At 36.6% G+C, this 27,631-nt stretch overlaps 1 protein-coding gene across 13 annotated transcripts in view; it reads right to left on the bottom strand.

Annotated features, from left to right (window-relative positions):
* myo9aa (myosin IXAa) overlaps positions 1–27,631 on the bottom strand; it is a 174,418-nt gene that overhangs the window by 29,999 nt on the left and 116,788 nt on the right. For 8 of the 13 annotated variants that reach the window (XM_084108439.1, XM_084108440.1, XM_084108442.1 and 5 more), the window contains 12 exons: positions 21,085–21,280; positions 19,027–19,140; positions 14,099–14,165; positions 10,720–10,839; positions 10,013–10,052; positions 8,967–9,089; positions 7,297–7,377; positions 7,105–7,215; positions 4,489–4,614; positions 4,196–4,345; positions 1,771–2,078; positions 603–781 (listed from right to left, as the gene is read on the bottom strand). In XM_084108439.1, coding sequence (XP_083964565.1) covers positions 603–781; positions 1,771–2,078; positions 4,196–4,345; positions 4,489–4,614; positions 7,105–7,215; positions 7,297–7,377; positions 8,967–9,089; positions 10,013–10,052; positions 10,720–10,839; positions 14,099–14,165; positions 19,027–19,140; positions 21,085–21,280 — 1,615 coding nt within the window. Of the gene's footprint in view, positions 1–602; positions 782–1,770; positions 2,079–4,195; positions 4,346–4,488; positions 4,615–7,104; positions 7,216–7,296; positions 7,378–8,966; positions 9,090–10,012; positions 10,053–10,719; positions 10,840–14,098; positions 14,166–17,780; positions 17,892–19,026; positions 19,141–21,084; positions 21,281–27,631 lie in introns of all 13 variants that reach the window. The other 5 variants (XM_084108435.1, XM_084108437.1, XM_084108430.1 and 2 more) reach the window with 1 other exon arrangement.

Raw genomic sequence — 27,631 nt, 5'->3', positions numbered from 1 at the left:
AGGCGAGGTAAACAGATGACGACAGCGCTGTGACGTTGAAGTCATTAGTAAACATTGCAAGATGGCTATGGATGAACACCAGTTGTTTGAAACGGCTTTGGCCGCTACAATGAACGAGTTAGACTTGGCTTTTTATCTAAAAGAGGAACAGAAGACGGTGCTCGAATCGTTCCTTTGCAAGAAGGACGTTTTTGCTGTTTTGCCGACCGGATAAGGCAAGAGTCTAATCTACCAGTTAGCTCTGCTGTTAGCTAAGCGTATGGGGCTTGTTGTGATTGGTCGTAGTGTTATCCAATTGCGTGCAGTGAGATTTTCAAATGCATGCTTGGTGCCGCCCCTCGAGCTGGCCGATTTTCATTAGTCGACGCCAGACCATTAATCTTTCAGATTTAGGTCTGGATTTCCAGGCTACTATTCTTTAATATGGAGAATGATTTTTAGAACTATATCTTTATCGTTATCTTTATAGTTATCGTCCTTGGTGTGAACGGGCCTTAATGGTACGTAAGGAAACATTATGACTGTAATACAGAGTTATGGAAAATGTCATGACTGATAATACTGTTTAAACAAATGGATTTTGAGTTGTACTATTCCCGCACCTTCTGTCTCCATCTCTTCCAAAACATCTCCACTGAGGACCGGTTTGCTCCGGTCCTGCTCCTCATAGGAGTCTTCCCACAAGCCCATGTCTGTAAGCTGGTCCTCTTCTGTTAACAGATTGGTTTTTCCATTCGGCAGCTGAGTGGTTTTTAATCTCTGCTCTTGAAGTTCTCTGAATCTAAAAAGATTCAAGATAATCCCAATAAAAACAGTTAATTTCGGTAAAAGACCATCTCTACACAGGATTTACAGTGGGAAAAAAACCTCAAGTTTTGCACTTTTATCATGGAGATGCATTTTTATAATGGATAGATGCACTTTTATCACGGATAGATGCACTTTTATGATGGATAGATGCACTTTTATGATGGATAGATGCACTTTTATCATGGATAGATGCATTTTTATCATGGATAGATGCATTTTTATCATGGATAGATGCACTTTTATGATGGATAGATGCACTTTTATCATGGATAGATGCATTTTTATCATGGATAGATGCACTTTTATCATGGATAGATGCACTTTTATCATGGATAGATGCACTTTTATCATGGATAGATGCACTTTTATCATGGATAGATGCACTTTTATCATGGATAGATGCACTTTTATCATGGATAGATGCACTTTTATCATGGATAGATGCATTATTATCATGGATAGATGCATTTTTATCATGAATAGATGCACTTTTATCATGGATAGATGCACTTTTATGGCAGATAGATGCGCTTTTATGATGGATAGATGCACTTTTATGATGAATAGATGCATTTTATGATGTATAGATGCACTTTTATGATGATAGATGCACTTTTATGATGAATAGATGCATTTTTATGATGAATAGTTGCACTTTTAAGATGGATAGATGCACTTTTATGATGGATAGATGCACTTTTATGATGGATAGATGCACTTTTATGATGGATAGATGAGCTTCAATCTGATGGTTGCAATCCACTGCCATTATAAAGCTCGGAAGCGTCAGGATATCTATTAATATAACTCCGATTGTATTAGTCTGAAAGAAGAATGTTATATACACCTAGGGTGGCTTGAGGGTGAGTAAATCATGGGGTAATTTTCATTTTAAAGCGAACTACTCCTAAATTACTAAGCAATTTGTCTGAAGAGTGAAGCCCTCTACAGAAAGCGTACCTCTGCCTCGCCAGATATCCTCGACCCATTGCTTGCATGCGGATGGTGACGTCCCGCTGCCTGAGGTAAAGCTCTCTGGTCCTGTATCTTCTCCATTCAGTTTGGATCCGGAGAGCCGCTCGTTCCCGTCGACACAGCCTCCAGTTTCTCTGGATCAACACGACTGCTTCTCTCCACAGCAAGAGTCTACGCCTCTCTCTGAAGCCTCTCCAGGCCGACTGAACACACACCGCTGCCTCGTGCCGGACACGCGTCTCGTACTCGAGCCTGCTGTCAATCTGAGACGACTGAACGCTCCTCCACCAGCTCTACACCAGACAATAGCAAAGAGAGAGATTCTGGGTCACATGCATTTAGGACAAAGACAGAAAAAAGGCTTTTTTCACATGCACTTTTTAGAAAATCAGTACTAAACAGTTATTTTACTACTTTGAGGAAATGCCAATGTAAATATTTATAATATAAAAAAATAATAAAAAAGGATCCATTTATGTCATAGACTTCCAATACTGAACTCCAGTAAGGTGGTGAAACAATTGCATGTATTGTTGGCGGATTAGAGGTAATATAAATACAGGAGTTGCATGCTTTTTAGGTCATTTATGAACTAAAAGTGTTCATCTTTTTATTTTCTTTATTTAAGAATAGTGTTTTTATTTAGTTTAGGGAAGAATGTTTTAGGATCCATTTATGTTATAGACTTCCAATACTGAAGAGCAAGTCTATCCACATTAGCTACGTTTACATTGACATTTTTATTTCATTTTATATGGTTTATATGTCACAAGCTTTACGTCTGATTTGATTTTTTTGTGCTGGGCAACGATTAATCGCATTCAAAATAAAAGTTTGTGTTTACATAATATTATACTGTGTATAATTATTTTATTTATATTTATATTTATATATATATATATATACATATATATATATATATATATTTTATTTATATTTATATTTATATATATATATATATATATATATATATATATATATATATATATATATATATATATATATATATATATATATATATACAAATAAATACACACACATGCATGTATATATTTAAGAAAATGTGTTATTTATATATCAAATATTTTTATTTATATATAATATAATTGATGTATAAATGTATATACAGTATATACATGCAAATATTTAAAAACTATATACATGCATATGTATGTATTTATACATACAACATAATTATACACAGTACAAACACATATTATGAAAACACAAACTTATATTTTAGATGCGATTAATCATTGCCCAGTACTTTTTTCTTTTTCTTTTTTTTTTTACACATGCACACTGCACAAATATACAGTTTTCCGCTGTTTGCAGATACTACTGTCCTAAATTGCTTCTTTTTTTAATTTGTTTTGAAGAGCAGACTTAATATTGATCTGTTTTGGGTCTTAATAAGGAGACGACGAGCACATGAACCGTTGTGTTGTGCTGCTTATATTTATCAAGCAGTAAAAACGGCCCTTCCCGCATCTAACACAAGGCGTCTGTGAATGAGAGACAGAAACAAGGACTGGTGGGACGTTGTTCTGCTCCAATTCACAGACGATGAGTGGAAGGAGAATTTGAGAATAACACGACAGACATTTATGACACTCATTCTTTCAACAGAAACTCGTTCCACGCATCATACGTCATTTCGCCATCATTGCACATGTGCAGAACTTTCCAGATTCGGGTTTCAATCCGATCAAGTGTTTACATGTCCTCTCGATCGGATTCAGAAAAGATATAAACACCGCTTACAATCCGAATTAAATTTTAATCGGATTTGGCCAATTCATTCCGATTGACGTGGTTACATGACGTGGTACGTTCTTATAATCGGATTATTAGGGTAAACGCAGATATTTTTAAAATAAAATACCTTGAATGATGGAACAAACACTTCATATTCAGAGTTAAAATAATATACATTTAATACTAAATCCTTTATTTCTGCAAGTACTTCCGCTGTTTACATGTCAATAATCTAACCCAGACACCGCAGACAAGGTTCCCACACCTTCTGCCCAATGAATGGACTTCAATGAGCTTCCAGTCATTCATGATAACAGGATAATCATTTTATCATTAAACAGAATAAAACTCAATTAAAACTACCAAAAAAATACATTCCCAATAAATAAAAAACATGACTTTTATTCATGCAACTAAAATAGCAATAGCAGTCCTGATATTTCCAGGCTAATGATTATCAGGATAATGATTTTATCATTATTAAACAGAAAAAAATTCAATTAAACTACAAAAAAAATACATTACCAATTAAAAAAAAAAAGTAGTCTTTTATTTATGCAACTAAACTAGCAATAGCACTCCTGATATTTCCAGGCTTTCCGTTTAAAACATCACTGTCACAAAAGAGATGTGATGGTAAGCCGAGACGTACCTGTATCTGGCAAGCCGCCTGTCTCATTCTGATGAAGTTGTTTCTCTCCAGAAGAGCTCTGAACCGCCGCTGAAGAGTGACGATTCGACGCAGCACCTCCTGATGGAGCAGATCCTGCAGTCGCTGACGCTCGACTTCACGGAGAAACACCTGCCATACACACATACACACGTCACACACATGCAATACTGGGCATTTACAACCAGGCTAGACATGAATGGACAGCATGTGTCATCCAAAAGGCATCAGAAAAAGTTACACTGTAGGAATTTAATTAAGTCCCATGATCGTACCATGCTTCGGCCCACTTGAAACCCTTCGGGAGAGAGGTCCACCTGGCTCAGGTACCGTCTGATGGGCTCCTGACGGGCCTGGTCAGCTCCCTCAGGTAACAGCACATGAAAGTGTCGAACAAAATCCTGGAGGGCATAAAACAGATTTTACGCCACCATAACCAATATATTTCTTTGATGGCGCACACACACACACACACACACACACAGACTTTGTGAAGTGTCCAGGAAGTGACATTTCTCATTACGGCCTAAAAGCGCAGAACACTAGCATCACTGTGCTGGGATGAAGTCTCCCGGGGGTGGACAGTCTGGGATGCCGTTGTGTGTGTATGCAATTATTCCTGGCCACTTTTATTGCAGACTATAGAGAGAGAGAGGCTCTGTGAAGTCAGATAACTACACCCGCTTCATATCTTACAGGAATTACTGCAGGAGGCCAAGGCACTCATGTTTCAAAATGTTTAATAAAGGTTGTACGGTAACACTTTACAATACGGTTCATTAGTTAAACATGAACTAAGAATGAACAATACTTCTACAGCATTTATTCACCTTAGATATCAACATTTACTAATACATAATGAACCTTATTGCAACCTTATTGTTACCGGTTATACTTTATTTTGTGTGTACAGTTCTGCAGGGTTCCTTCACATTTTCCATTTCAAAATTGTAATATCTAACATAGTATTTTAAAAAAAAAATGTATTTTTTAATTTTTCTTGTCATAAGGGCAAAGTAATGCACACAAAAGTACACAGACCCTCAAGTCCCACATTCATGTGAAGGCCATTGTTCCCGATATAAACAATAGTAATAGTAAGGCTTGCCTTAACAAGCACTATGAATGATTAAAAAGAGAGATAACTCTGTTTGAATTGTCAGTCATTAGGGTATAAACAAATTCTATTAGCATGAACTGCATGATGCTGTGTCTGGGCTGAAGTCATGTTTCAGGATGGTAGAAAAGGCCAAAACACCACATTCATCCCCAGACGGCCACACCCAGGACAGGAAATGACAACGGGAAACAATGATTCCAGCTTTGGAACTCCAAAAAAGAAGGATAAGGAATGAGAATTTTAATTTTTTTTTTTTTCTGTTCATGTTGTTTATATGACTCTTTGGTGTTTTTAATATGCTTTAAGACAAACCATGTGTAAATTCATAAATCAACACCATTGCTGAGTATTTTCTCCTTAAAAATAAAGACAGTCTCAGTCTTTTACGATGTTATGATCATAAACTACATGCTTTTCTCCACTGACATTCGTAGAGTGTTTCTAAGGATGCTGATTATTAGAAGGGCAGCTGTCTGACTCTGATGGTGAACAGGAACATGGTCTGTGTAACATTAGCAACACATTATTAGCTGTTTGATAATGTAATCAAGCCAAAGGCTAGTCATATCAATTACCATTATGTGTCTGACGTACATAAAACACACTACAATTCTGATACATCGACTTGTAGACGATCCTGTATTATTCGCTCTTCCTCTTCTAAATCAGTCTCTGGTTCAAACACATATGGCCGAATTAAACCAATATTGTCACTGTGTAGCGTTTACTACAGTAAAGCTGAGCGAGAGGATCAGGTAATCCGAGCAGGAGGCGGGGCTAATTTGCATATTCATGAGCCCGTGTATACTAAATGAGGCAAGGGTGTCGAGTAACATTCAAGCTAATTCAAAGCATGAAGAAATTATTTTCACAGGAAGAAGCATTTAAATATGTAATTTAGATTATCAAAGATGAGTTTTAATAGATAAAATTATTGACTGCACTGGGACTTTAAGATATTAATACTTTTTTTAAACAAGAAGGCATTACATTTTGTAACCACCATGGGGAATTGTAAAGACAGTGTAATCACACCATGGGAAAATCTCAGTAAAACTGGGAGTTGTGAAAATATGATACACCGGCGTTTTGACAGATGAGAAGTTTATCTATGTATCATCTTTTTACTCTTTTAATATATTTTATAACTGTATCATATATCTCTTAATTCCTTTTATAACGGTTTTAATTTTCCTTGCTTTTATTTTGTGATTATTTTAATTCCTTTCTGTGTAAATCACTTTGAATTGCCATAGTGTATGAAATGTGCTATATAAATAAACTTAATTAAATTTAAACTTTACTTTTAAACATTTGATTTATTTTGGACTTTCTATTCATAAAGGAATCATCTAAATGTGCAACGATTTACAACATTGATAATAATCAGAAATGTTACTTGAGCACCAAATAAGCGTATTAGAATGATTTATGGAGGAGCATGTGACACTGAAAATATGTGAAATAACGGCTGCTAAAAAGGCAGGTTTGCCATCACACGACTAAATTACATTTGAAAATATAATAAAAAAAGGAAAACAGTTTATTTTGCATATTTTACAATTATACATGTATTGTATTGTATATTAATACAATTATATAATTCTTTTACTGTATTTTTAATCAAATAAATGCCGCCTCGGTGAGCAGAAGAGACTTCTTTCAAAAGCATTTAAAAACTCTTTATCCCACACCATCATATTTGTAGACTCAGGCTTGAGATTGAAGTGTTTCTTTAGGAGAGATCAGTGTGTGTGTGTGTCAGTCTCACCTGAAAAGTGTACTTGATACTGTATCCAGATTGTCGGATCCGCACGGTTTCCAGCATGCCGGTGTAGCGAAGCTGTCTCAGCACCAGCACATCATTAAACCGCAGAGGCAGCTGGAAAGCAGCAAGCACACGTCAAACAGTGAAATACAGAAATGCATGTAATGTCTACACAAGATATATACACACACACACCTTCTCTGCATTTGATCGTATGCACTTCACAAAGTACGGCTCTGATTGACCAAGCGTCTCCATCAGCTTGTTGAGAGAGGCCTTAAATGGAGCAAAACACCACAAATAAATAAATAAATAAGCAGATTTATGGAAATCAACAGCATGTCATAGATCAAACCCAAAAAATCGCAAAAAAGTTTTTACGCTCGCATGAGGAGGTTTTTCAGGCAATTCGAAAAAGAAATATTTCGCTAAACTGCAATGGAAACAGTTTTTGCGCATTTCCAGGTCACCTGACGTAGATGACGCGGTGTGTTTGGACAGAATACGAGACAGAGCTCTTTATTAAATTCATACAAGACAAAATAATTACAGGAATAATGGATTCTAAACCTCAAATAAATGCCACAATCAAGACCTCGAAGCAGAAATGAGGGAGAAACACCCAGAAACACCTCATATGTGCCGCTCAAGTAGCCTATAAGGGTCGTTCCTTCCATTAATGCTTGGAAAACAGACATACGTCTCCTTCCATTAATAATAATGGCTAGTGCAGTGGCCGGGATATAGTAGGCTACATGAACCTACCAACATCCGTTGCCATGATTTTTGGATTTACTTATTGCGAGAAGAAGTTTTAGTTGCATAACATCGGTTAATGGAAACGCCGTCATTTCGCAATAGTTTTTTGCCGACATTTAGAAAAGAAAAAAAAGAAGAAAAAAAAAAAATCGCAAAAGTTTTGCGCAAATCTGTAATGGAAACGCGCCTACTGATTCCATGCTTGTATCTGTCTAAACAGAGGACAGGAGGAAAGCAGCTGTTTTGGTGGTCAGGAATTCACTCTCCCTTCCCAAAGTGAGATCTGCACAGAACAGGAAGTGAGGTCATCCACACATCAGTGCAGGCCTTGTGCCAGACGCCCCAGAACTGCAGAGCGAGTGAGCGTTCCAGCTCTCTGTCCCGGTCTGAGACACGGGAGGGAAACGTCATTCTGGGTTTGATTTTTTTTAAAGAAAAAGATTTCAACATTTCTGTTTTTAAATTTACATGTATTAGTTTAGCATATGCAATTTTTATTTGTAACAAATGTTTTATTAAAACTATTTTGGAAATACTGAAAAAAGAACTTTTTTGATCCACTTCAAATGTTGACTACTGTATTTTTGTTTTTTCACTAGATTTACTGTTTCTTGACCCCAGACTTTCAATCTTAAATTATGACAATCCATAATAAATGAATAAGTTTAAAATGATGATTACATAAACAAAGACAAATATCACTTTCCATCCTAACTTTTATACAAAATGTGTGAAAATATTATTTCATTATATCTTCTAAATATAGAAGTTAGCCATTTTATTTCGGACATCTTTAAAAAAGATCACCACAAAACGTATGTTGATTTGAGATGCAGTGCAAACTCTGTTCACGTGTATGGTGGGTCAGAATTTTTTTTTTAATGTTATGAATCATAGACTTTAACAAGCAGCTGTTTTTTTTTCTAGTGAAACCAAAACAAAAGACTTTGGAAAGACAGAGCAAATAAAAGTGTTATTGCATCAAAGATAGACATGATGTCATTAATGTGGGTTTTTACTGGGCTGTACAGGGTGGAAATTACAGCATAGTTACACAACACAGACATGATTCAGAAAACTTTAAGAGAGAAGGCGTGAGATCTGACCTGGAACTGGGCGCTGATGCTCGGGGGTTTCTTCTTCTTGTGGAGGTGCAGCAGGGACTTCGTGATGCGGTCGTGTAACGTCAGGTTACTCAGGTACTTCAGAGACTTGACATCCAGAAAGTGCTGTAGACACACACACACACACTCGGTCACAAGCATATTCAGATCAGTTAAAGGGACAGTGTCATTTACAGAACCTCATGTTGTTCCAAACCCATATGAACATTCATGGAATTGATTAAATGTAAGGATTAAAATGTAAAGATTAAAAAAAGCAAAAAGTCAATTCTGTAAATGGCGATCGAAAATATGGTTCATAAAAAAAATATTAAAAAAATGCCTACATGACCATTTTACACAGTGAGTGCAACTATCAAGCTTTAAAAAGGACAAAACATTAATTATATGGTGCAATATTCCAAGTCTTCTGAGGTCATGTGAACGGGGAGAACATTTTAAAGACTCAAACAAATTTGCCTTCCACACTAGTGCAAATCTCATTAGCACTTTTAGATATTCAACATGACGGCGTAAAGTTTTGTGGACACTTTGCTAAATATTTCTCTTTGTGTTTTACAAAAACAATCAAAACAACACAACAACACAAAACATTAACAAAACAAGACAAAACAAAACAAAACACAACAAAACAACACAACATCACAACAAAACACAACAACAAGACAACACACCACAAGACAACACCACAACACAAAATATTAACAAAAAACAAAACAAGACAAAACAAAAGACAACACAACAAAACAACAACACAATAAGACAACACAAAACAACAACACAACATCACAACAAAATAACGACAAAGACAACACAACACAAGACAAGACAACACAACAACATAACACAAAACACCACAAGACAACAACACAACATCACAAAACAGCACAACAACAAAACAACAACATCAGAACAACAAAACAAACAACAACAAAAACACTAGGTTTGGACAACATGAGTAGATCATAACAGAATTGTCATGAAGTGCTTTTAAATCAAATTTAAAAAGCATGTTATGGGATTCACACCTTAGGAAGACTGGGCTTCATCTTATAGTTTTTATTTCTCCTGAAAAAGAAAAGAAGTATTAATAACAGTGATATGATATTCCTCTTGTGTATGAGACGCCAGTGAGTGTAAAGATTAGGGCTGCACGATATTGAAGAATAATGCGATATTCGGTATGCGATACGATAATGCTTAAAGTGTGTAAAATAAACAAATTATCTTTAAAATATATTTAAAATTATATAACCTACATATGTGTTTCACATTCTTTTTGTGACAAGAAAACATCCCTACAGCTTCTGAAAGTGAACAGCAGTGTTTTACTGTCGCATAAGAAGTGTTATTTTAACATCAGTGTAAACCACGGGGTTCAGGTTATCCTACATTAGGGTTATTCAACAACACAAACTGAATAATCAAATGTAAAAATAAAACACTGCTTAGTTTTCACTGTATGAATTAAATATATCCTGATTCTTATTAAAGCTACAAAAGTTATTCAGCCGAGAGCAGTGAGTGATTTTTCTCTTTGTCTTTAGTTCATGACCACAGTTATTGCAATTGCGATATGCATATCGCGATATATACATTTGCGATATTTCGATATATTGTGCAGCCCTATTACACGTGGATATCTTGTTATAAAATAGAGACACGAGACGACCGAAACGAAGCCTTATGTTGTTGTTTCTGCAGTCCCCTAGTAAAGATCTGCAGTGAGTCTCACATGAGGATGCCGTGGGCTCGCTCCAGGAGTTTACTGCTCGTGGAGTTCATGAAGATCCCGTCCTCCTCACTGAAGGATCCGATGGACGACAGACGGTTCTGTCTCCCGTTCCACACATCTCTGACAGGGACAGCACAAAAAATAAAAACATGCATGTTACACACACACACAACATCATCTAATCCTCAAACTGCAATGAATGCAAAACCACGTTAACCCTTGCCGGCACATTTTACTGGATTTTCTTCACATAGCAGCAAAACAGACTTCAAATACTCCGTCATTTATGGTCATACGGACAAAAGAAATATGAAAAAAGAAACTGTAAAAGGTCTACTTTTGTATGCGTTACACTTACAATCAAAACAAAACATTGTGCTTTTGTAAAATGCATGTTACACAACAACATCTCTAACTCCGAGACAACTCCTCAAACTGCAATGAATGCAAAACCATATTAATGAAATATCAGACTTCAAATGATCAAAGCCTGAGCCTGGTTTCTCCCGAGGTTTTATCTTCTCCATTCTGTCACATGATGGAGTTTTAGTTCCTTGCCACCATCGCCTTTTGGCTTGCTTAGTTGGGGACATTTAATATTCAACAGTATTATTGATCTGTCTGCATTGACACCATTATATGAGAACTGAGCTGGACGATGGCATCACTGTTTTCTCCAGAGCGGCTATATATATATATATATATAAATTAACTAAATTAATAACTTTTTTACAACAAAAATGAACCACCACATAACTTAAGCTGGACTATGACACTATTTTCTTCTAGAAACAAACTTTGTTGCATTTTTTTCCTGTTATCACTGTAAAGCTGCTTTGAAACGATCTGTATTGTAAAAAGCGTTATATAAATAAAGGTGACTTGACTTGACTTGATGTAATTGGAAACTCTGACGCTTAAACGGTTTCAAAGACATTATGGTTTCAGTATCATGCAACTTTCTGCTTTTTGTTTAGATGATTTCTTGCGATAAGACTCGGTGAGTTGCTGAGTTACCAGAGCAAGCAGCTGATGGAGCCTTTTATAGTCTTTCAACATCATCTCTCAACATCCCTTAACTTGTGCGCTACACACATGCTCTAAAACATGATCGTGATTTTTACGGTAAAAGACTGTAAAAATGCTACGGTGAAAAACTTAATTGGTTATCAGAAAGTTTTCGTACTATATACGATGAATAACTGTGATAGATCTACTGTAACCATACATGTAATGTAATTTTACAGTAAAATTTACAGTTTTTGGAAGTGAAATAAGAACAAGTCATTTTTGAAAATGTCATGTGTTACCATGAGGGTGTTTAGTGTTTGACACTGTGCAGCTTCTATATATTAGTATAAACTTTCTCAGCTTGTTGTAAAGCTGCTTGTGATGAGCTTTGATGCACCATGTGACTCTCATCACCATTGTGATTGGTTGTTGCCAGTTGTTGTATTACAATGGTGCCAAACATATATTAGTACTTCAATAGGTCAGTAAATTAACATTATATCAGATAGTGAAATACGTTTTTTTACTGTAAATTTAAGTTACGTCTGTAAAACCTAAAATGTTACTACCGTATTTTTTACGGTAAATTTCTGGCAACAACAGCTGCAACAATTTTTTTTTTTACAGTGACAGGCACATAAACGGCACCGTTCTACTCAGTAATTCTGACTGAATGCAGACAAGTTAAGAAGTTCACAGCGACTCTTCCATGTTGATTTATTATGATTTAGATGTTAATGTGGCTTATCTGCAATATTCCTTGGACAGGAGATCACTGAAGCATGTGGTCATAAACTGTGGGGAGCAATTTACCCATCAGCCCCGGATCTGTCCTCCAAATGAGCAAATATCTCCTCTCTGACATCACACGGGAAGCAGCTGCTGTTTCCTGGGGTTTTGTGGTCTCTTCGTAACCCAAAAAGTGTGTGGGGTTGCGAAACAGATTAGGGGGACTTTACAGCGCAACAAAAGAGCTGTTGTGAGCTCGGCTCTCGCCACTTGTTCTGGATATCAGGACTAATCTCAGAGCCATGCGGTCATTAATGAAGACCGTGACTCTGGGTATCTGTGGAGTCACTGCTCTAACTCTACACACAAACCAAGAACTTAACAAGCCATGAGAGTACTGACCAGGGGCTCTTCGGGGACACTTTATTTACCGCTCAGAAAAAAAGAAAAACGTGTCAGAAAAATACAGTGGGGATTTCAGAAACCTGGATCAAATCAGAGTAGGGCTGTGAAAAGATTAATCGCATCCAAAATAAAAGTTTGTGTTTACATAATATATGTGTGTGTACTGTGTATAATTATTTTGTATATATATTTATAAATACACACACATGCATATGCATATATATGAAATATTTGCATGTATATACTGTATATATATTTAGATATCATTTATATTATGTATACATATTTTATATTTTAGATATAAATACACATTTATATTAATACAAAATAATTAACTAAAATGAAAACTTCATAAGAATAAAAGCATTGAGAACATAAACTCCATCAGTGCATTAATGATCGAGGAGTGTGTTGAAACAAAAAAAATTATGAAACTTTATAGACTTGTTTACAAAAAAACGATAAAACCGCAAAACAAAACAACTAAAACTGAAATAAAAATGTATGAAACTTTATAGACTTGTTTAAAAAACAGTAAAAAGCAAAACTAAACAACTAAAAATTAAATACAAATTGACTTTAAAGACTTGTAAAAAAAAAAAAAACAATAAAAAAGCAAAACAAAACTAAAACACATTTTTCTTAAATATATATCCCAATAATACCATCTAGCAGGGATGACATTTCACGAACTGGCTCATTGTAAGGTGATATCCTATCACAGAACCAAGCATGAATTCACTGAGTTCTTCAGAATGACCCATTTTACCCCACAAATGTTTGTAATTGCAAACAATATAAAAAAAATATATAGTATATATAGCAAACTGAGCTTTCAACTAGCATTTCCACACTTTACTATCCTTTCACTATAAGAACGGTTTCTTCAATCATCCAGAATAGACAATATTACAAATATCCAATGAAAGGGTTTATGAAGACAAGGACCTCCAGATATTAACATGCATCACCCCATGAAAGAGTCCATTCTTACAATATATTTACAATTATTTATGTATTCAGACCCATTTATACTGGGTGGAAAAAGTATCAAGTGTGATATAACCAGTAACGAACCGTGACTCTCAAACCTGGAAATACTATCCAGCTGTCAATGGAACAAAATAAAACACTAACTCTAACTTTTTACAACCTCTATTGATTTGCGATCACATTTCTCCAGTAGAAACATGTTTAATGGGCCACGAGACACATGACAGGACAGAGGTCTTACCGTTGATTTAGTGTGTTGCTTCCCTGCAGATCAGAGAGAGGAGTGCGAGGATTCCTCCTGTTCACACCTGAAACACATCACAAAGCCTGTACAACCAGACTGATCCGAGACACATGGGCATCATGGGTAATGAGTGAGAGGTTATGATGAGAGGATCATGGGTAATGGTTCTCGTGAGAATAACAGGACGTGATTTTGATGAACTCACTGCTGTTGATTACATGAAACGTATGAGCATTCAATTAGAGGTGAATTACTTGAAACATGCTTCTGTGAAACACACACGCACACACACACACACACACACACACACACACACACACTTGTTTACTTCGCTATCCAAATGGGGACATTCCATAGACGTAATGGTTTTTATACTGTACAAACTGTATATTTTATTCCCTTATACTAACCCTACCCATAACACAGCACTTTCTGCATTTTTACATTTAAAAAAATTAATAAACACTTTAATTTCTTTATTTTTATACCAGATTTACAAATGAGGACGTCCCTAAAGGTTTTTGGAGATTTTGGAGGTTTTGGTCACTTCTGGGTACAAATTTGTCCCCAAAATATTATTAAGTAGGCACACACACACACACATATACACACACACACACACACACACACCTGGAGACTCTCTTTCCAACTAAAGCTGGGTGATATATTGAAAATATACCATATATGTAATCAGTGTTGTGCAAGTTACTTCCAAACTGTAATACATTACTTGTTACTGTTATTTAAAAGTAATTCTTTACCTTACAATATTACTGTCTCAGAATTGTAATGCGTTACATTACTCCTGTATTACTTTTGAGTTACTTTCACCAAAATAACTACAGAAGTAGAACTTAACATTTTAAAATGACTAGGGCTGTAACGATATGCGATGAAACCGAAATCGCGACACTCAGATCCACGAACCTGTGTGAGAAGGCAGAATCGCGACACACCCCTTCCAACTCCCAGAGTTATCATTCCCGTCCAGGGGTGCGTTTCCCGAAAGCATCGTTGGCCAACTATGGTCGCAAGTTCATCGCAATGTCCATTGAACTCTATTGGTAACGACGGAACTTGCGACCATAGTTGGCTAACGATGCTTTCGGGAAACGCACCCCAGATCTAATGCTACCACATCTTTAAACTACTATTAGTATTATTTGAAATTAACATTATAAAATACGTAGACCTACACCACAAAACCAGTTGAGGATAAATTCTTTAAAATTGGGCAATTCCAGCGTCATGGACGTGACATTTGCAGTTAAAACATGAAATATAAATTCTCAGAAAATGCATTTAATACCAATATATTGAAACGTCTGTTTATATATCCACAGGCTACTCCCTTAATAAAGGAGTTTAGACATTAGAAAAATATCAGTCTACACATGCGTTTTATATTTATTATGAGGGAAATATACATGCATGCGTGACACAAAAAATCTTTAACTTTTAGGTAGCAAAACATTTTTTTAGTAATTCTGTAAATGACACTACTAAGCAAACCAAAGGTAATAGGCTACTACCCACCGGATGAAGAAGGACATGTTCTCCACAGAACGTAATATATTCATTTTATTTTTTGTGTTTGCATTTATTTAAACCTGCCCTAAACACGGCTTTACTGGACTATGTCACACAATACAAAGTTACACCAGCAAGAGGGAGATGAATGAAATAAATCGCCATACAAATATATCAGAAGCGGTCATTTAGTCTTTATTTACAAACTTGGACACCACACGCACGGCTATCGACTGACCACGAGCAGGTATAACTTACTTGCATTTTTCATTCGTTAATGTCTCGCGGTCTGGCTGTTTTTTCCCTCCGTTTTTTTTTTTTTTTGAACAATTACATTTTGGGCTAAAAGTGTGTTGTAACGCAAGCGTTACCGAACATGTACCGAGTAAAATATTACTGAAAATTGATTAGTAATGCCTTACACTACTGCGTTACAGCAAAAAGTAATATGTTCCTGTAATGCATTACTTTTGTAACGCGTTACTCCCAACACTGTATGTTATACATACCAATATATAGCAGTATTTTTGGTGGCAATTAAATCAGCAACATTACAGTCACTTTAATTAGCTTTTTTATTCAGTGAGTGAAGTTTTTTATTTTCTCCTTGAGAGCGATTGCTCTGTTAGCGCGGTTCGAATGAAATATGAACGAACCAAAAACAGGATGTGATGTCACAAGATGCGACCCTAAAAAGCACAGAGTGCTGTTTTCCTCATCACAGGTCGTGATGTTGCCCATCACAGTTCGGTTCAGGCATCAGAACCACGTCTCCTCACAGATCTTAGTAACTCCTGCTGTTTTGACTGCTTTACACATTTCATAAGCTCTTTATGGGTCCTCAGCTGGTCACAATACCACCAAATGTACAGACATACGCATTTCTCCGTGCACACAGCATTGTTTTGGATGTTCGGTAAGTTCCGTCACACAATATGCGCCATAAAAGCCTTTTTTTGGGGTTTTGTATCTTTAGGTTTGACAGTGTGTACGCGAAGCGAACCAGGACTAAATGTATCATTTTTATTTTTTGGTCCAGACTTAGGGCCCTTTCACACCTACCCTTGTTTGGTCCGGATTTTCAGACTTTTCAGTTTGATCCGAATCAAACCACGGTCCGCACCAAACAGACGAATTTGGTCAGACGAAAAGAGGTAGTCTCGGTCCGGATCAAACTGAACAAAGGTTTGGTTCGTTTCTAGTGTGAACGCATTTTCTGTATGGTTCGGACTTTCAGAACATTTACAGGAAGATCCGGTGGTTCCCGCAGGATTGCTCGCTCTTCTCCTTCTTTCCTGCCGGCGACTATAAAATGTTCACGCAACGAGGACGTTCATTTGATGAATGTGAACTAGCCTGGAGTATAGCTGGAGCTGCAGGGAGTGATGCGTAATAATAACAGTATAGGGGCAACGATATGTGTCTGTTCATTCATTCATTGTCAAAGTTACCCGCCGAACTGACAACACGCTGACGTCAGACGCACGTCCGTTTACAAACCAATCAATGTCAAGATGCAGCCCACAGAGATGATGAAGGACGCAAGTGTGTCATGTAAAGTGCTTTAGTGCGCTCGCATAATTGCAATGTGAAACTAAACCAAACCAAAACTAACCGAATGTATGAAATGCATCAAAACATGAACTTTGGTTCAGACCTTGGTGCGGAAACGCCCTAAAAGAACAACTACAAGCGTGAACAAATGCATTTAAATTTGAATCAAATATTGAGGGTCTATGGACATACATGTTCATTTTGAAATGAGTAAATAGAATATATAGAGTAGTTTTCACTTATATCACCCAGCCATAACTACAGGATTGAATTACGAAGGAATGTTTCTAACAGGAAGGAATAATAAATCTTTTTTTTTTTTGGTAACACTTTATTTTACAGTGTCCTTGTTACATGTACTTACCGTAGTTATAACAGTAAATTATGCATAATTACATGTAATTAACCCTCAACCAAATCCTAATCCTACCCTAACCCTATAGTAAGTACATGTAGTTGCTTAATATTACTCAGTACTTAAATATATAATTACTGTAAAATAAAGGGTTACCGAATGTTTCTAACAGGAAGGAATGATAATTATCATTTTTTTATTTTTTAGTGTTTTGTGTGTATAGTCTCTAACCCGAGCTACCTCCATCAAGCAGACCTATGGTGAGCCCGCTGTCCTCGGAGAGCGAGAGAAACGAGAGCACACTTGAGCCGGGGGACAGAGGAGGACTGCCCGAAAGACATGCATGCTGGACTGAACCCAGAGACAGTGTTAGTCAGAGATTACATCATGCAGGAGAACCAGACAGATGCAAGATGGATGAGCAGAGACATGAGGGCTTCAGCTCGCAATACAATCAATCATTCTGTGATTATATACAGTCAAACCAAAATGTATTCAGACATAGTTTAGAAAATGGTAATAAAATGACAAGAGTTATGAAATCAGTTGATATTTCATTAGTTTTGTCCGTCCTTCTCTACTGTCTCACACATGAATTATGTTGAATATCTGTCAGCTGTTAAATTTAACTACACAATTAGATAATACCGATTTAGCTCAACCAATTACCAAGCAATGCTTCATTGTGTTCAGTCTGTGTGTAAAAAGAGCATTAGCAATTAAAGAAAAAACACTTCAGCAAAACATGTTCATATCAAAGAGTCTTAAAAGATCATTTTTGGTCCTAAATTTTTATAATTTTAGTGGTAGTCACTGTATGAAGAATATTTGGGTATAATACGTCACAGTTTACTGTAGTTTGCTATCCTCACTTACATAAATGAACTATAGTGTCCTGCACCCACTAGTAAAATATATGTGACCCTGGACCAACAACATACCAGTCACATGGGTCAATTTTTTTAAAATTGAGATGTATACATACTGAATAAATAATCTTTCCATTGATGTATGGTTTGTTAGGATAGGACAATATTTGGCCGAGATATGACTATTTTAAAATCTGGAATCTGAGGGTGCAAAAAAATCTAAACATTGAGAAAATCTCCTTTAAAGTTCTCCATTTATGTTGGCGATTGTGCAGCATTCACTCAAAAATAAATGTTTTATATATTTTCGGTAGGAAATTTACTAAATATCTTCATGGAACATGATCTTTACTTAATATCCTAATGATTTTTGGCATGAAAGAAAAATTGATAATTTTGACCCATATAATGTATTGTTGGCTATTGCCACAGATATACCCGTGCGACATGTGACTGTGATCCAGGGTCACATGCATAACTTTTGGTTTGACTGTATGTGTAGCTGAAGAGGTATGCATTTATATATTCATAGAAGCGCACGGGTCAAATTTAACGGGACATGTCTTGGCTCAGGGTGCATGGAGTGAGGAGACGAGATGAAGGAAAGGCAGCCTTACTGTTTTTATCCTCTTTGCACCTCTGCAGGATCTCTAAGCTTCTCTGATGCACAGGGTGATGCAGAAAACTAAAGCTATCCACACTTTTCACAACTGGAGCAGCAGCATCATGCCCTTAGGAAGCCAAAAAACAACAACACACACAAGAAAGAGAGAGGAGAGAGAAAAGATTAAATAGGGAGAAATAAGATGTGCTTGTCTACAAGAGTTAAGCAGCATAAAGTTCACATTACATGGACATGATTTCTGGTGTTCACACGCAGTGCGAAGGAAACCCATAATGCACTCACAGTTCAAACTCACCATGTGTGAGGCATCAAAGCATAGACGAACTACTAATGCTTGAACTCGTAATTAAGGAAGAAAGGCATATAGATACTGAAAAGCTGGAGAGCAGGGCAATAGATTTCAAGCAAGAGGAGCTGGGCTAACACGACATGATTCGCTAGCAAACACACGTACAAAGTAGCCCTAATAATGTACACGTACAGAGTTACGATATCTAACACATTCTTTTACACGATAGCAAAGATTGTTACGCAGATAAATGAGACTGATTGAGCCCTGAAAACAAACAACTCTGTTAAATGTAATGTTATGCCAGAAAGCAAAATCCTCATGGTCCACCAGTCATTGCAGATCACAAAATAAAAAAATTAATAAAAATATCAAATAAAATATCAAATAAAAATAATGAATTGATAAAATAAGATAAACACACATACAAAAAAAGGTAAAAAAATATATATTTTTTTTAACCTTTTATTATTGCAAGCAAATTTATTCTTTAAATCAAAAAAATCAAACTGATCCCAAACTTTTGAACGGTGGTGTATAAATTGTAAGGCATCACGACAGAAAGTTAGATTTTTTTGTTATATAAAAGTTTGGGATCAGTTCGATTTTTTTATTTAAAGAATAAATTTCACCAAGGACTCATTAAAAACAATTCACCAATTGGGTGAAAAAAAAACATTTATTGCAAAAAATAAATAAATAAGTCATCTCTTTTGAACGGCAGTATAAACAGCATGTTACAATATCTTACAATGAGAGCATGATATTCTATGAAAGGATGACGTGATGTAAATGTAAGAGTTTAAATGCTTGGCTAATTGTTTTACATACAGTGCTAACCATAACTTAACTAACAACTTTTAGAGTTATTAAGAACAGTCGCAGCTTCAGCTATATCATGCAATATATAATTTATAATAAAATGCATTAACGGAAGTATAATATGGTTAAAACGGCATTGCGCAAAGTCAATTTGCACAGAATTAGAACCCTAAAACATTGATTCCATTACAAAAAAAATACAGTAGTCAACATTTGAAGTGGATCAAAAAAGTCCTAAGACAAGAACGGGTATTGCTAAAAATTCATGTATAACTGATGAAGTTTTGATCCACTTCAAATGTCGACTACTGTACATGTATTAGCCTGAAGAATCAGTAAAAAATCAGTACAAACTAAAAAAAACAATAATAATTTCAATGAAATAATAATCATTAACGGAAGTATTTTGATGGTTAGAACTACTACGTGCAATATTATTAATCTATTTTATCTTTTATAATGTGTACTTATTTAAACTAGAAAGTCTGTTTGTACATAGTTTCTTTCTTTTTTTTTGCACTTTTAAAATGTTTGCTGCTCCTTGCTCTCCTTTAAAAAAAAAAAAAAATAATTATATATATATATATATATATATATATATATATATATATATATATATATATATATATATATATATATATATATATATATATATATTCCTATATATAGTACATTGGAATATATATCTATATTCCAATGTACCTGTACTGTAATGTACCTGTGCAAATGGCAATAAACTTTAAACTTTACATTGATCAAAGTCAATTTGCACAGATAGAACACTATTATCAAAACACTATTTTTAGGCAATTAAATTATGTATTAGCACAAGAGGGGTCTTGTATTTGGCAGTGTGACATGCATTGCCTGAAGAATCAGTAAAAAAGTCAGTACAAACTACAAGCATGTGACCAGGAATAAGGGTTTAATTGGACTCACCGCTGCGTTTGTCCACATGTCTCTTCCCAGCGTCCCTGAAGGCCACCATGGCTCTGAAATAGGCCCTGAGAACGGCCCAGCGGAAGGTGGCCACCGGGTCGATCCCGATCAGGCCACAGATGAAGGCGTTCTTACTGCTCTTGAGGAGCGCAACGATGTCGGGCCGCATGTGGTCCGTGTTCTTCTCTCTGAAGTCCTGCAGGTCATACACACAGTCAGATAACTGATATAAGCCAGAGAAACATCAGTGGAGAGAGAGAGAGAGAGAGCGAGGCCCACAGCAGCATATATATATATATATATATATATATATATATATATACATATACAGTATATACACATATACATACTGAATCGGCTCTATCATTCATGAAGCCAGAGAAACATCAGTGAAGAGAGAGAGCGAGGCCTTTATGTAACGCATGAACAAAGGCTTTATATTGTAAATAAGAGGTTTAGCTACTCATGAGTGTTAAAGTGTTAGTTCACCCAAAAATGAAAGTTCTGTCAGTAATTACTCGCCCTCATGTTGTTCCAAACCCGTAAGACTTTCGTTCATCTTCAGAACACAAATTAAGATATTTTTGATGAAATCTGAGAGCTGTCTCACTCCTCCATAGGCTAATCGATATCTGTACGTCAGAACGTAGGCTCACTATTGGCCAGCATCACACACATGACCAGCGTCGGCCAATAGTGAGCCTCCGTTCTGATGTACAACCCAGAAGCGCTGCGCTGTTACACTACGTGAACTCACTCAGAGAAACACAAAAGAAAATGAATAGTGGAATAAAGTCGTTATTTTTGTTTGTTTTTTGCGCACAAAAAGTATTCTCGTCGCTTGATGAACTTAAGGTTGAGCCACTGTAGTCACTTGGACTATTTTAACGATGTCTTTACTAACTTTCTGGGCCGGCAAGTTTCAATAACAGAGAAGCCTATGGAGGAGTGAGACAGCTCTCAGATTTAATCAAAAATATCTTAATTTGTGTTCTGAAGATGAACGAAAGTCTTACGGGGTTGGAACAACATGAGGGAGAGTAATTACTGACAGAACTTTCATGTTTGGGTGAACTAACCCTTTAAACCAGATAACTGATATAAACCTCATATATAAAACTCATCTCTTCTGTGAGCACTTAACCTCTTAATAAAAATTAATAATAATTATTTTCTTTCCCTTTAATCCTCCCTTGTCTGGCTTATGCTACTCTAAGCAATATCTGAAACTTTGTATTTTGAGCACTTCTTGCGTTGTTTTTGCCTCTTCACGATGATTGCTGTAGTCCTCGTTTGTAAGTCGCTTTGGATAAAGGCGTCTGCTAAATGAATACATGTAAATGTAAGCCAGAGAAACATCAGTGAAGAGAGAGAGCGAGGACATTATGTAACGCATGAACAAAGGCTTTATATTGTAAATAAGAGGTTTAGCTACTCATGACTATCAAACACTGCCAAACTTAAGCCGGGTTTACACTGTGACATTTTTTTCTTTCTTTTATGATTGTTGCTTGTCAAATTGAATTTTATGACCTCAGGGACATCTTGGGTAAAAGCCAACGCGGATTGTACCTAACATTTGAGTCAGAATGTTCGATATACATTGCCGTTCAAAGGTTTGGGATCGGTACAATTTTTAATGTTTATAAAATTTTAAAAAAAGTATGTTCTGCTCACCAAGGCTGCAATTATTTGATTAAAAACAGTAATATTGTGAAATATTATGACAATTTAAAAAAAACTGTTTTCTACTTTAATATATTTTAAAATACAATTTATTCCTGTGATCAAAACTGAATTTTCATCATCATTACTCCAGTCTTCAGTGTCACATGATCCTTCAGAAATCATTCTAATATGTGAATTTGAAGAAAGAAAAAAAAAAATGTTAAAAACAACTGTGTACAATTTCTTTTTTCAGGATTCTTTGATGAATAGAATGTTCTATTTCATTTATTTGAAATAGAATCTTTTGTAACGTTTTAAAAGTCTTTCCTTTAAATTTTAATAAATTTAATGCATCCCCAAAAATATTCTTACTGACCTGTAACTTTTGAAGTAGTAGTTTAGCGTTTAATGTTACAAAAGCTTTCTTTTTCAGATAAATGCTGTTCTTCTGAACTTTCTATTCACCATAGAATCCTGAAAAAAAATTGTACACACCTGTTTTCAACATTGATAATAATGATGAATGTTTCTCGAGCAGCAAATCCACATGTTAGAATGATTTCTGAAGAATCATGTGACACTGAAGACTGGAGAAATGATGCTGAAGTAATTCCGCTTTGCATCACAGGAATAAATAACATTTTAAAATATATTTAAAAACATAAAAAATCTTACCGATCCCAAACTTTGAACAGCAGTGTACAATTTTGCAAAGTCTATGAAAAACTCAAGCACGTCTCAGTGCCACTGGTGCCAAAGTTTTACCTGGGAAACAAAACAATAGGTTTTAAGGCTTTAGCAAAAATGAGTGTGAAGTGCCAGATCTTTCATTGCACTTAAGCAATACATTTCCAGACGCTGATTTGTTAACATAAACAGCCCCTGAGGGCCAGGACTGTGGGATGCTGGGACTTCACACACAGTTACTCATTACTGTCACGTTTATGGTGCCACGAGCGACAAAGAGTTACTCATTATATACTATAAATAAAGAGTCATGTGACAAAGGCATCACACCCTCTTTATATACAGTAGAGGTCAAACAACAATCAACTATGTATCAACTAGAGATGTGACTCAATGTTGGAAGAATGTGCCGATTCCACTTCTCATCTCCCAACTACTACTGTAAGTACTGGAGCTGTTCCTCTGGAATTAAAAACTGCTGCTGTCACTCCTGTCCTAAAGAGTCCTGGCCTCGACCCCTCTGACATGGCCAACTCCAGACCAATCTCAAATCTACCATTTCTTTCGAAACTGCTTGAGAAAGTGGTCACTGAAGGTCACTGCTCAACTTCAAACACATTTGTCATCCAACAACCACTATGAATGTTTTCAATCCGGGTGTCGTACCCTCCACAGCACAGAGGCCTCGTTTACACTGCAGGTCTTGATGCCCAATTCTGATTTGTAACCTTTATCTGATTTTTTCACCCGTCCGTTTACACGTTCTTTCAACTGTGACCCATATCCGATTCATGTGTTTACACTTGCCATACTATCTGAAACATCAGATGGATGGATGTGAAATATGCTTGACACAAGCCCTGTGATATAGTTTGCCAAACATCACCATAATTTTGAGGCGAAGGAGGATGAAAAGTGCCATCATCATTGCGCATATGCTTCAGTTATTGTGTGCGAGAGAGATCTCAGGACTGGTGGGAGCATATTGTGGTGGGCTTTAAGAGCAGTGGGTCCAAAATTTTAGGATGAGCAAGCCAACCTTTGATATGTTGTGTCAACGTTTGTCCACGTTTCGTTGGGCCATCCTTCCCTTGCAGATGCGCATCGGGTTGCTTTCGTCATTAAACCGCGGAGACGTTGCCTAATGCCTCAGAAAATATGATCTGCCTGTTTACATGACAGTCGCATTGGCACATATCTGATTTATATCTGATTTATTTCCACATAAGAATGAGGCCTGAAACCGATCTGGAAATATCAGTTTTTTTCCTGTTTACACTGTCATAGAACACATCCGATCTGTGTCACATGTGAACGAAAAATCGGAATTGGGTCACATTTCACTGACAGTGTAAACGAGGCCTGAGACGGCACTTCTTAGGGTTGTCAATGATCTCCTTATGGCCACTGACTCCGGCTCCACCAGTATTCTAATTCTTCTAGACATTTCCACTGCATTCGAAACAAAATCTCTCACAGTATTCTCATCTCACGACTCTCTGCTCTTGGTATTTCTGGAACTGCCCTATCCTGGTTCACCTCCTACCTGTCTGATCGCCAGCATTACACCTCTATCCGCCAGGCTAAAGCTGCATTCACACTACAAGCGACATCGTCGCTGCATGTCGCCAATGGCTGGCGGTGCGGTCGCTAGTAGGCGTTCCCACTACTGGTTGCCTAGTAATGTTTGTGAGTGACATTCACGGATGTTACTCCATGTTGTAGAACAATCTGTTTTCTTGCCGCTACAAACAAACATTTTGGAAGGAAAAGTCTAAATATAAATGGAATCAGTACATAAAATGCATAATATTACAGATGAAGGAGAAACAGCGAGTGCTCTTTGCCATCGCAGCTATTTAACTGCAGCAAACGGGCAAATTCCGGTCTATCTGGGTTCATGAAAGCATTCAGACTCGGAGTCAGTACGGCAAGTACCACCGTATGTACACGGAGACATATCATACATTATAAGACAGTTTCTACTAAAATGAGCTTCTCATTCTTCTTGCCTTGGTCGGACTCGGCACTGAAGAGTGACAGATCACGCGCGCCCCACTGACTTCACTCGTACTGGTTGTTGCTCCCGAAAGTCGCTCTTCATTTGCATAAAGTTAAACTGATCTCAACTTTGTCGCGTCGCCAGACACGCCCAGGGAACTACACTAACCTTTTCCACTGGTGGCACTTGCGCTACTTTTTCAGTTACTGGCGCAAAACATGATTTGGTCGCACAAATTATTTATAGTAAGCCGCTCTGGATAATAATGAACAATAATGAAACTGTATTGCATACAGATGTGCTTTTTATTTTACTTGCCATCTTTTAAACCACATGCCTTGCTGTTTTTGTTTTCTTTAACATTGGTTGGGATAGATTTACTGTGATAGAAAATACAGTACACAATAAAGTGCAAAATGGATTTCAACATGCACATGTTGGCACAGATGGGCAGACTCCTGAACTCTTAAGTAGTGATGCACCGATGTGAAAATTGATACACCGATACTGATAATAAACGATTTTAATATTGCTGTTATGGCCGATACCGATATCTCTGTATAGAAAACAAATTTACTGATAATCAAATAAAGAGATATTTTCCAAAACACTTTTTTTTTTTTTTTTACTTTAGAAATGACTGATATGTCTGATATAAATGACTGGCACCTTTACCTGTGTTTGCAAAATATGTCACACACACATGCATTATATTGCATTGCATTGCATTGCATTTAATGTGTGCTGGTCAACTTGTCTGAAATTAAGAAACCCCTAGAAAACAGTAAAAAACAAAACAAAAACAAAAAACAGGAACATTGTGTATAATTAAGATAGGCTACTTAATTTATTATTCCAATATCCAAATATGATACAGGGAAAAGGGCTTCTATTTGTGACGTGCTGTCTTTGCGTTTGAACATTGCACATTTTAAACAGGACACGCATTAGCTGCATAAATGTTAGCCAATACAAACATATTTATAGAAAACAGTTGACAATGAATAGACAGGAGCCCAATAATAGCATAACGAATCACTTATTCTAAAAATAATATCAAGTAGCCTATAAGTTAGACGAATCCGACATATAACGACTCGAGGGCTGTGTTAACAGTAAAACGTCCGTCATTTAACGAATTTTAAAAACGACGGATGGATAATACAAAATGCTTTCTCACATTTTGACAGAAAAAAAAACAAGCATGAACAAAATTTATTTAAATATAGCCCGTCAATTTTCATTTTACAATTATCTTCTCTCTCTGTGTGCGCGCGTCCGTGTTTTGAGAGAGAGAGAGAGCTCGCGCAGCACTGATACAATGGTACGTTTTAATCTAAGTAACGGTCGCGGGGCTGAAGCCAACTTGATGTGTTGAATGCTCAGAGCACGTTATAAAACGTATTCTTAAAATACACATTTCTGTTTTAATGAATGCTCATAGTAAATCATAGCATATTGCCTAAAACATAGGTACAAAAATAATCAGTGATACATTTGCGACCCATTAAAAATTAGGGTCGCAATGGCATTTCAAAAGGTCGCATATGCGACCATTTTGGTCGCAGTGTAGTTCCCTGCACGCCCCATCCGGTCGGCAACGGTCGCTGTCGCGCGTGTCGCCGGAAATCACCCGCTCCCCATTGAAATGAATGGTATCGTGTCGCTTTGTCGCTTGTAGTGTGAACGGAGCTTAAGTCCACTACTGCCTCTGTCCCACACGGTGTTCCCCAGGGTTCTGTTCTTGGGCCTCTTCTCTTCATCATCTACAGTACTGTACATGCTCCCATTAGGTAACATCATCCGTCATCATGGCTTTAACTTCCATTGCTACGCAGATGACACACAATTATACATCCATTCCCAATGCGATGCTCCTTTCCCCACAAATTCCATATCAGCTTGTATTGATGATATAAACGCTTGGATGACCAGTAATTTTCTCAAACTCTTCACTGATAAAACAGATCTACTTCTTATTGGTTCACCTCAAATTACATCCTGTTTCTGTGTTGACAATGTTAATATTGCTGGAGTTTTGGTTCAACCTTGTCAAAAACCTTGGTATAATCTTTGATTCCTCTCTTTCCTTCCACACATCTCCTCGCTCACTAAGTCTGCCTTCTTTCACCTTCGTAATATCGCGCGCTTACGTCCATTTCTGAATATACAGACCCTAGTTCACGCTTT

The sequence above is a fragment of the Abramis brama genome (assembly GCF_963993115.1).
Source record: "Abramis brama genome assembly, chromosome: 3".
Taxonomy (NCBI): Eukaryota; Metazoa; Chordata; class Actinopteri; order Cypriniformes; family Leuciscidae; genus Abramis; species Abramis brama.
The sequence above is the reverse complement of the archived record's forward strand: the minus strand, read 5'-3'. Positions and strand labels throughout refer to the sequence as shown.